At 31.5% G+C, this 12,696-nt stretch overlaps 1 protein-coding gene across 1 annotated transcript; it reads right to left on the bottom strand.

The window, feature by feature from the left end:
- Positions 1-1,081: 1,081 nt before the first annotated feature.
- LOC103864129 (scarecrow-like protein 23) lies at positions 1,082-10,455 on the bottom strand. The gene has a single exon (XM_033290330.1). The coding sequence runs from the start codon at positions 2,439-2,441 to the stop codon at positions 1,227-1,229; it is 1,215 nt and encodes a 404-aa protein (XP_033146221.1). The 5' UTR covers positions 2,442-10,455; the 3' UTR covers positions 1,082-1,226.
- Between the last annotated feature and the right edge of the window lie 2,241 nt (positions 10,456-12,696).

Here is a 12,696-nt window from a genome sequence, read left to right as displayed (position 1 = left end):
TAATATATTCATGAGAAAATATATTTAAAAAATATTTTGTATTTAATTTATGCTAAATTCTGACCCGTATTTCAAAACTGGATTTCTTTTTACCAATATTTTTATGCCTATTCATTTTAGATAATTTATTATTGTATATATAAAAGTGTAACATATGTTAATTTTTAGACATGTATTATATAGTTTGTTAATTTTAAGTCGTTCTATCATCATATTATATTTTAAATAAATAGTTTATATTTATGAAAATAAAATTTATAAATTTATCAATTGAATATAATTTTATCATATTTATTTTAGTATAATAATTATATTTTAACATGATCGTGACTATAAAAGTAGATAAAATAGGATATAATTTATTTATTTTCATTTCTAAACGATAACTTAAAATACATTAAGTTATTGCTTAAATATTACACAGATTTATTAGAATTTTTAAAATATAATATATAAATATATATTATATTTAAAATGAAAATATATTATGATTAAAGTAGTTACAAAGATTTTATATTATTAACTTTAAAAAAATACATGTTAATTTTTATACATGTATTATATAGTTTGATAATGTTAACCCATCTTACCAACATATTAGATTTTATTTTTGAACATAAATATTTCATAGTTACGAAAAATAAAATATATAAATATATAAATTTAATACAATTTTATTATATTTAGCTCAATATAAAATTTTAATTAAATATGATTGATTATGATTATATAATAACTAAAATATTATAGATTTTTTTATTTTTATTTTATATAACTGAATATATTAATGTATAATAATATTTTAAACTAATTTCGAAATTAGTGAAAATATTTAAATATAATTTCAAAAATGAAGATCTTGTAAAAATCTTTTTAAACAGATTTGTTAGAATTTTAAAATAAATATATTTATATTTAAAATGAAAAGATATCAAAAGATACTATGATTAAAATATTTTAAAAATTATATTTATTATTAGTCTGAATTAAAATATAGTATGAATTTCTATGAATATGTACATTAGGTCCATTTTAAAAAAAATCACACATGAATCAAGGTTGTGACTTCTGTTTTAATATATAAGATAGGATTAGTGAATTATATAAAACCTTTGATATCTCAACTATATCATAATTATTTTTCTCCAACCTTGCGTTATTCTTTAAACGGATCAAGTGTGTTTATAAAAAGGAAAAAGAAAAAAGAAACACATTGTAATGAAAAGTTAATCGGACGGCTGAAATTGCCAAGCAGAAGCAGTCAAAAGCGAGAGATCCTTCCAACCGAGCCGAAGAGTTCCATTTTCTTCGACCAACGTGTATCCATTCCACGGCAACATACCCAATAACAAACCCGCTTGCGTTGCCGGGTTGCCCCGAAGCGAAACGGGCCTAAAACCGACCCGACTCAGCTCCTCTTTCCACCTCATCATCCCCCTCCCTTTCCCCCCAACAATGTTCCTTATCTCCGTCGCAAGCACGATCTGCTCCACCGTGAACCTCTCCCCACTCTCCTCCCCCAACCCGTCCCCAAGCGCGTCGAACAACGCGCTGTAATAATGCAACGCCTCCACGAACCTCCCAAGAAAGCAGCCTCCTCCTCCGTCGTCGTAGCTCAGCTCCTGCTCCACCATCGTTACCAGACTCGGCCTCAGCCTCCGTATAATCTCCAGCGCGTCGAGATCGCTCCCGGTGACGTCGTATAGCCGGTGCTGCATCCAGTGAACCACCACAGCCTCGCCGGGCCTCCTCCCGAGTCGACTCGGATCGGTTACGTTTCCGATTTTGCCTACAATGGGACGGAACTCGAAGGGGAGGGACAAGGACGCCGCGAAGTCGGCGAGTCTCCGGCCGGTGGAGGCGAGGATGTCGGAGGATGGCCCGAACCCGGTGATCCGAATGGATCGGATCTTTCGAGGACGGGAAGCGAGGATGTGGAAGAGTCCAGGCCATTGGAGGCCTTGCATGACGTCGAGGTCGATGATGTGGACGGAGTCCTCGCCGTCGAGGGCCTGGAAGATCGCTTGGTTGGCGGTGAAGTGTGAGAATTTGATGAGAGGGCTCAGGGAGTTGAATGTCTGCAAGGCCGCGAAGATCTTCTGAGACTGGAGTGGACTCTCCGAGAGTTGGGAGCACGCGCTGGAGAGGTAGGTGCTGATGACGCGCGCTTGGAGCGCCTGGGCGAAGTAGGCGACGACTCGCTCCGGGGAGGAACCGAACGGGGAGCATGTCTCGGAGATTTCCGACAGGAGGATGGAAGCTTCGCGGAGGTGGTCCGTCGCTACGTATTCGGCGCATTGTAGGAGTAGGCTGAGGAGGTTGATCGCGGCGGCGCCGTCGTCGTCTTGGAGTGCGGTGGTGGTGTCTTCGGGGAAGTCGAGGTCCTTGTGGCGTTTAACGGTGGAGGAAGGGTAGTCTCCGTGGACACGTTTTGCAGCCATGGGAAGGAGTTGAGTGAAATTCAGAGAGTGGAATCATTGAAGAGAGAGGAAGAAGAAGAAAAAGGGAGATTCGAAAGGCGAAAGGGTTTGAGAGAGTAATGACAGGATTTTTCAGGGACAAGACAAGATTGTCGTTTTGGATTTGATCACTTTTCTGATTTCTCCAAAAGACTTTTGTATCTTATTCGCAAGCATTCACTTTGCTATCATCAAACTACTGTTGTTTTTTTTTTTTTTTTTTTTGTCATCTGGAATTTTATTAAAAGAGACAAAGCCCAAAAGGCAAAGCCCAACAAACTTTACAAACTAAGGCCAAATAAACGGCCAAACATTAAAAGGCCACAAACCAACGGGCCAGAACAAACCAAACGAACTTCGGGCCTTCAGCCCAAAGACGAAAACCGTTGGGGAAGGAAACGTCCAGATTCCACCACGTGTCCGATTGCCCAGCAATCAATGGCACACGCGTCAAGACACAAGACATCACCTTCCTCCGGTGCCAGAAAGCTTACACGGCGGTGCTCCGCCGACGGCGAAGACGAGACCAAGGAGAACCCATTCAAGACTGAACCGTTCTCAACCTAGATCAACCATAGAGCCAAATCTAGCAAATCACCGCTTCTGAAAAAAAATCGACATCAATCCAACTGAAGCCTCCAAAATTCTTTACATGCAAACCAAACATCTTTATAGAAAGAGATAAGCTTGAAGATGAATCATCCTTAACAAAGGCAAGGAACAATGGATCGGAAGCTGAAGAGGAGAATCGATTGAGCAGAGGACCCCAAGAATCGATGATTAAACGGAACCGGGGAAACCCCCGGTAAGGAGCCGGCGAAGTGATGTAGCAGAATCATCCCTTCCCGGAGACAAGAGCCGGCGAAGATAGTGTTGAGGGAACCACCTCTCCCCGGAGACAAAAGCCCGACCATCGGGAGACACAACCGGAAAAATTCGGTGAAAAGAAACAAAACTAAACCGGCGATACTCTCCTTCTGAAAGATTCATGAGAGAGAAGAAGGAGAGGAATCGAGAGAAAAACTCTCTCAAACTACTGTTGTTATGTGAACAACGTAACCACTGCTCTCTCTCTCTCTCTTTTTTGTCCTTTTCTAATAACTAGATTGTCCACGAACAAAAAGCCCACTTTCTATTATACTTGTTTTGTTCCTTTAGCTTAGGCTAAGAGAATCTCTGCATAGCCCTCTCAGATCTCTGGATGGACTGGGTATATGCTCTCATAAACCTTCTCTATCGAGTATTAAAGATTGAGTTACACAGGTTACCAAATGGGCTAACCTCTTGGGGCTGCTAGCCTGCAATCCATGGGTTTGGTTCGTGCCTAACTTTTATGTGGATGCTTCCTATTAGATATCCCTTTTACTAGGATGACTAATCTTGACTCTGCATAAATCAACAACCCAAAACAATATCCTTGCCGATAGAAGAAGTGATCTTGCTTTGCATTGGCGTTGATTGCAATGTCAATTGTCTTTGGTTAAAAGAAAGCTTTCTATTCGTGTACAACTATTTTGTATTATCACATAAATTACTTGTCCTGACAGAGAGAACAGCTTCCTGAGGAGTATTTGTACTTTTGTAGTGCCATTGTCAACAATTGAAAGAAGGTAGCGAGAGTAAACGGTTTTCACACCAACGTAAAGATAACAACTCAGTACAGATGTTGACATGTATAAATATATTAAAAAGGATTTGGATATGCAAATAATAGATAATAATATTTATATTTTCGAAAGATAAATCACAATACTAAAAAGCCTATATGCTGAGTTTTTAGGCTGTCATATCACCAAAAATAATCAACTAATCGGAATATTTTGTTTGGACATGTCAAACACGCTTAAGTCGCTTCTGGATTTCACGTTTTTGTTTTATTTGGAGAGGGCTTTTGGGCTTCGTTTGTATCGTTATTGGCCTTTATTTTTTCTTAATTTTTGCGTGAACCCAATAAAAGATGGAAGTCACGAGGATAAAAAATGATAGTATAAGACATGGCCATAATTTTCAACGCCACCGTTTTGGCAAGACAAACCGAGGAAGTTAATGTTGTTTCCTTCCACTAACATAACAAAATATTCTGATATACAAGCCAATAAATTTCTAATTCTCCTTCATATACGCTAAGCTTAATCATTTTCCATTATTACCATGTATACTGCTCAGAGAATCATTGAGGCATATATAATTAAATTAAAAAAAACCCAACTTCATCTCTCCCATCTACAAAAACAAGACTCAAACCACAATATCAGAACCTTCTTCTAAGCTCTCCTACGTACGTGTATAATCTAGGGGTCTAACTGATAACCATTCGGAAAACAAAAGGAACGAATAAAAAAAGAATGTTGGAATAAAATAGTAGGAATGAAAATGAATGGTTGTTCCTTATCAATTTTATCAATGAATAATTTTGTTTTTTAATTCTCTACAAAAAATGAATGAAAGGAAATGAGAGGGAATTATTATTCCTTGTGAATGGTGATTTGTTTTAGGAACGTTAAGGAATGCATTATTTCTCGTCGTTTCCTGTTCACCATTCATACCCTAAATTCCCTCTCCATTCCTTTTTTTGAAAAGAACTATAGAACAAAAGCATTCCTTGTTCCTTTTCATTCTTGTAATTTTATTCCTATATGTTCCTTTCCTATTCATTCCTCGTGTTCCCGAAAATATCACCAGTCGAAACCTAAATCTCTAACACACAATCGGATCGTTTCTAAAATCAAGATTACAAAAGGATGAAGAACACACCTTCTACACCACCTCTGGAAACAGCAGGTACGTCAAACCTTTACTTCCGTAGGATCTATAATAATATATAATAACTCTACCACGTTATACTAATGTAATATTGACTGTGACATATCTACAAAGCTATGCATATTGTAGATTGACTGCACTTATACAATACAAATATTTTAATGTAGTCCGATAATTTAATATCATCGTTTTTCTTTTCTATCAAAATTATTTGTTTTATTTTGCCAGAAAACTTTCAAACTAAGCCTAGAGCCTCCGAGTAATCAAAACTCCAAACTTATCAATTATGTGACTCAAATCATGCCACAGAAATCTTACCACAAAACTGCCATTAAATAAAAAACCTAACGTTGGTAAGCTTGATAATTGTTTTTTTTTCTAAAACAAATAAATGTTTTCTAAACTGTTAAAAAAATCTAAAGAGCTTGGAGAATTTGTGGAGTATTATTAGATGATTCTACTAAAACCATATTAATAAAAAAACTATTAATGACGCAAATATTTTTAAATTCAAAACAAAACTCAGATACAGTTTTACTAAAGTAATAAAATAGAATTCAATCATATTGTAGTATAATTACGTATAGACTATAAAATCTATAACTGAATTATAGATGGGATGCAACTGGGCCCCACAAATCTACTAAAACTTGGTAAGGTTAGTAATCAATTATTAAAAAACATAAATTATTTTCCATGGACTTATTTGTACACTATAGAAAGCACTGTATTTTACTATCTTTTTATTAACTACATATAATAGAACCTGAAATTCTCATATATGACTATTTCTTTTTTTATAAGAGTTAGTGTTAATAAGGAAAGAACATGTATATGGTTTGATAAACATGAGATAATTCTTTTTAAAATAAGAACATGGTAAAAAAAATTTAAAAAAACTCTCTATATAGTAAATAAACTAAAACTCATATTAAAAAATTTACCTAACTCTACTATTAGAAGTTTTGTAGGTATGACAACTGTGATATCATATGAAATTCTTCTTATGCGTATGAATGATAAGTGTTTTCTCCGCACTTAACAGAAGATAGTATATATATATTAAAAACCATTACAATAATCTTTTTTAATAAACATAATTAATAATTAAACAAATATTAATTTTAAATATATGATAACCTTTTAAAATAATTTTCTGTATTACTACTGTATTAAATTTTATACAAACTCACATATTTTTAGTTATTTTTTATTTAATACATATAACATAAGCTGAAGTTCACAAATATTATTATTTCCATTTTAATAAGAGTTAGTGTTAATAAGGAAAAAAAACATGGATATGGTTTGATAAACATAAGATAAAACTCTTTCAATAAGAACGTGGTAAGAAAAGTAAGAATATCTATCTATATAGTCAATGAGTTTCTTCTTCTTTGTATGAATGATATGTGTTTTGCTTGCAATGGCAGGCTAATAATTTTCAAAATTATACATATATTATCAATTCAAAAACCATTACAATAAATTATTTTTATTTTTATGAAATATTTACTAATTAGCTAAATATTAATTTTTAATATATGATGAACTTTTTTAAATAATTTTCTGCACTATCTATTACTGCATTATCTGCACTATCTAATTTTCTGCACTATCTATTACCGTCTTGATTAAAATATAACAATATGAATTTTTTAATTTTAAGAAAATTTGAAAGAAAAAAACACTTCAGAAAAAACAAATTTATCAAAAAAAAAAAACTTCGAATTTGAATATATTAGAAAAGAAAGGATTATTGTTATGCTGGGAACCCAGTAACCTTCATATAACAAAGGGATGCAAGTATACTAAAGGCGAATACTCACACAAACAAAAAGTGAAGAATATAATCTACAAAGAAACCTTCAACCGCCTTCGTTCCCATGAGGGTAAGTAAAATCAAAAACTCAGAATCTCATTGAAGGTTTTTAAAGTGGTTATCTATCTAATAATTCACATGTATCTGCTATGCAGTATCAAGCTACCAACAGACACGAATCAGAGTTAAAACTCCTTCCCGTATGATGGATACCTCGCTACTTCCAAGTACGTCTTCCTACTCTATTAATTAAATAAATTGATTCCTAATGCAAATTTATGTTCACTAATTTATTTGAAATTAAATTTCAGGCTCTCCAACTTAAGCAAATCCCATCACATCTACCACCATCTTCTTCAAAAACTCCACCATCTTATTTATGATTTCTACTCCTCTGTTTGAAGACTTAAGCGTTTACAAACGAGACTAGTCAATTGTTTGTAAGCTTACATTATTGCTTCCAACGTCAATTAATACAATCATTGTATCAGTAAGAATCAATAGCCATCGATAATACTTCTCCTTTTTTTTTTTTACATTCAATGATTACTTTAACCCTGACACTATTTTACATTAAAAATAATTCAGACAGAAATATATTAATCTTCTATGATATTCTGATTTCACATTTTCATACAAAAATAACCCGGGCGTAACCCGGGAACAACTCTAGTGTTTTATAAAAAAATTTTGTTTGAACACCTGTAAAAATGTTCTTAAAAGATATATTTTGTACATTTTAATAGCTGATAATGGATGGTATTAGTGATTTTTTTTATAAAAGTAATAATATTTATTGAATTGCTACTGATTTAAAATTATCGAAACTAGCTAATCATAAAATGGTATATTTATTATTGTTTAAACACACCAAAACTTTTATCTTTTATAGAGGGGGCCAGGAGGGAGAGGGAGTACATTTTAAGTATGCTTCTTTTCCTTTGTAAATATTTGTTTCACTGAATTTTTTGGGTTTTTTGTATTTCATCCATTCCATACCACTTATTCTCCTGTAACAATTAAATTTTTGTGCATATGGCAGTCACAAGACTTTTCTTATTGAAAACATATAAAAATGAATGCATGCGTGGGTTGGGGAGAAAGGGAAAAGAGAGGTAGGTGTGTGAATGTCACATGGAGTACATGAGAATTATGAAGACATTTTCCTCTGTAATCTCATCTTCATCTAATCCAACATAATCATGTCCTAATAATTCACCTATCGCTCTTCTTTCTTTGTTTTTTTCCTCTTAATTTCATTTTACATTAGTTATTTCTCAACTAATCTTTTGACTTTCTCACTTTCTGTTTTGACTTGTAGCATCATCGTCCTAATGCTGAAAATGATATTAGCCTTCCGTGTTACATAGAACATACTTACATTTCAGTGTAACGTTTTTGTTAGTAAATTATGCTAAGTCACAGAAACTATAAAAAAATCCAATATTTAACTTAATTTGATCCGAGATACATTCAACCAAGAGATAGTATCTTGATCATCCACCAATCGAATATTTGACTTTTTTTTAATATCCAGTACCATATACATGTGAAAGCATTATAAGCCTAAAATGTTTAACTATATATATAATGTATTAAACAAAACGAAAAAGGTCGTCAAATTGGTGAGATATGACTTTAATATGTTTGTTCTTTTCTATCTTTTTCCTCTTGCCTTTTCATTATTTTTACCACCTACATTTCCACAATATCTTTTCCTAATAATATAATATCTGCCTCTTCCTTTCATCATTGCGTTCTTGTCTCCTTCTCTTTCACTTTTACGATTCTTTGTAAATTATAAGCTGATCATCTCACTTGTAAAAGGTAGCTAGGGTTCTTCTTATGGACTCCATGTTCATCTATGAAGCTTTTTCTTATGAGGGGATTGTTGTCTGGCACGAGGCCCTTAACTCAGATCTACGATCGGTTATATAAATATATTATATGAACGATCAGTTAAGTGGTTGATGACGTCGGACCAGGCTTCATTCCCCTCAGTTACATCGCTTCGATCCTCCTTCCAGTCATTTCCAGGTTAGTATTTAGATTTCTTTTTATTTATATTACTCACTGAACTCCATTTAAACTCATAATTCTACATGAATGGTTGCACAAAACATTTATTTGGTTTACTTCTGCTGGGAATTTTTGGAGCTACAAAATCTCGAGGGATGAATTAGCTAGTAATTGCAAGTTGAGGTTGCTAGTTACATTCGAACTAATTAAGATCAGATTCATTCGTTGTGTACAGCCTAATGGATGGCAAAGATATTCTCGTTTCTGAATATAATAGCAACCCGAGCTTTTGAATGGTAGAAATTTCAGATCTATTATCAAGGCTTATAATCCGTTAGTTCTGGATAATTACTTTGTTCTTCTTAATTATAAGTATGTATTTTCGTTGCTTATGTATTTTCGTTGCTGCACAAACATTTATTAATGTGGAAAGAACTTGAAAAGAAAAGAAGAAGAAAGACAAGTGGAGTGGAGAATAGTTTTTGCTCTAGGCGATGCTTACAAAAAATGACTTTTAATACAAATGAGAGAATGAATTCTCTTCTTGTTGCATTTTAGAAAAAAACTTTGTATCTATTAATGAAGCGTGTCATTCACAAAGGTGAAAAACTACCGAATCAATTAATCGTATATCTCAATAAAGTTTCTAATGCTTGGTCATACTAAAAGAAACGGTTTGTAAATAACTAGAACACCTACATTACTAATCACAGCCATACTATCCTGCGAATGACATATATGTACTTTGAACTCGTCTTAAGAAACTTGGTTAAAAATGTCACATTTGGTTTTGGTCTATGCTCATTTCATTGCAGCATCAATTAGTTCGGAACCAGCACAACAAGAATTTACTGTTGTTTTTGCATTGTTTTTACTTTCTTTTCTGTAAACACTAATTGAATTCACCATTAATCAATATTTGATTATGCATTTGTAAGACCGACCACATATACTATACGTAACAATTACACTCATTTCCTAATTACTACAACGGTTATACCATTAGAAAGTTGGTATCCCTGTATCTCTTTTTTTACCTATCTTCTTTTCTGCGTTATATGCCTTAAGATGCGACGACGGGTGTCATTTAACCATGCATGTGAGTACATAAGGATAGCGTGGAATCATATTCGATTTTCAAAGAAATAAAGTGCCTAACATTTGATGCCTCCAGCGGTTGAGTCACATATCTTTACATTCACTCTAGTTATTTTCAAACAAACGATTTTTTTTATCGAAAAAACAAACAAAATATTTCTCCACAACAAACAAATACAAACTTTCAAATAATATCGTGAAACTGTGCCCGATAATCCCTTATATATTAAAAGAGAAGCATTACAACATATTTTTGTAGCCACATGTCATCACTACAATCATTCTTAGAATCCTTAGAAAAATATGTTGGTCCATATAAATATATAATAAGTTTTATATTAAACTAACCATAAATTAATCATAAATGTTCTTCACTGTTTCTTTAAATAAAAATCACGTAATTTCCTAATGTGGCTAAAGTATATATTGCAATCAATGATTTTGAATAATAAAGATTTGATAAAAATTAGTCTATTCTCTATCATTTTTAAAAATTTTGACTTATTAAAATAAATTAAACAACCACATTAACTATATAATAAAATTTAGATTTTTCCTATATGTTATATTTTGAATTTTTAAAAACGAATATAAATGACTAAAGTTGTTAAAAATCTCACATTGAAATTTTTTTGATCCATGATTTAAAATTTATGTTATAACAAGATACAAATGATTACGAAATTATATAAGTAGGAAATCTCATTTAATAAATATTATATATATATATATTAATTTTTTTTAAAATAAATTATATACCATATAAAATACATAAGTATTTTAATTTTGAATTTGCTTTGAATTTTTTTGATAAACATTTTGAACAATTATTAACAACTTAATATTTAGATTTCAAGCTTTGCATTGAATTTTTTTAAAATTATAAATTACTAAAACTATTAAAAAATTTGTTATCATTGTTATCATTGATTTAAATTTTTTGTTATAAATAAATACAAATGATCAAAAAAAATATGAGTATAAAATATTTTTTAACAGAATTCAATATTAAAATATACTATATACCTATGTTAATATCATTTAAACTTAATTTTATACCATATAAAATAGAAAAAAGTGTTTGTCTGGATTAATAAAATTATTTAAGTATTTGTACCAATTTAATTATATACATAATAGTTACTAAACTTTTAATTATTCAATATATATTTATTATTTCATAATATGTAAAAAATATATAATACTTAAAATAATTTATATATAATGTTCATCTGATCTTAACCTAGTTTACATAATAAAAACATAAACCTTATGCCACTTTTACCATTTTTGCCGACACATATATTTCATTATTACATGAAAGTAATTTGAGGTTGTAACACGCATCTACTGGTAATATATTCCAAAACAATTTACCTAACATTATTATCTATGGTGTTTGTTTTTGGTTTTTGATATTCATTTTCTTTTCTATATACAGAAAACTTAATTTAAAAACACTCACCCCTGGTCTTTTAGGGAAACTACAGACGTACAATGTAGTTCCAGAAATATGTCACAATTTATTTGATACTTTTTATGAAGTCGCTACAAGAATAATTATACTGATTTAAATTTTGGTAAAAATAGTAATTCTATGGGGTCCGAGTGAAGACAAAATAAAGAAGAACCGAAAAGTTTGGTGAAACACTACCAATCTTAGCTTCTCTAATAATAGCAATCACATCCCAATCAACGAAATAAATGAAGAAAATAAAAATATTTCAAATGCAAATATATGTCGAACATATATGATACATTAACAACAAAGAAAAGTATAACAACTTCTTATTAGGTCTTCCCTCCTTAATGTTTTTTTCCTCCTTAATGTTGGTTATTTATATTTATATTCAGTAAACCTGGTTATACAGTCACCAATCCGGTACAAGTTCAATGATAAATTTGCTAGTTATTAATTTGGTGACATAAAAACTCGTGAGCACGCGATTCAAATTTATTGGTTGAACCGATAGATCGGAGTATAATTAAACACTATCATGTTTATTATATAATATGTTGTGTAAAGTATGTTATATGTGATTTTTATATTTGACTAAAACTTCATTATATTATTCGAGGAAGTGAGTAAAATGGTGAAGACTAGTTGATTTGTTGATGTGATGCACTATTAGTTTATTTTCGTCATGATTTGTCATTGTTTTACTAATTTGTTGGTTTAATGTTAATTTAGAATATTTAATCACTTTATTAAATATCATATATATAAACTATAGATGAAATATCCAATTATACACTATATATTAAAAGAGAAACATTGTAATAAATATATTCATACTTAGACATTTGACAGTCTCACAATAATTTGATAATAAATATGCTAACGCGTTCACATTATATTCATAAATATGTCCACACTATATATTTTATATTTTTTAATATAAAACTCACATGCATGGTTCCGACTTTAGATTTTTCGGTTCGAATCAAAACAAATAACGACTCAAAAACTAAACAATATATTGTTTACGGATAAAGTTGGGCAAAATATTTATTGTTTACGGATAAACTTGGGCA

The sequence above is a fragment of the Brassica rapa genome, chromosome A04, assembly GCF_000309985.2.
Source record: "Brassica rapa cultivar Chiifu-401-42 chromosome A04, CAAS_Brap_v3.01, whole genome shotgun sequence".
NCBI classification, from domain to species: domain Eukaryota; kingdom Viridiplantae; phylum Streptophyta; class Magnoliopsida; order Brassicales; family Brassicaceae; genus Brassica; species Brassica rapa.
The sequence above is the reverse complement of the archived record's forward strand: the minus strand, read 5'-3'. Positions and strand labels throughout refer to the sequence as shown.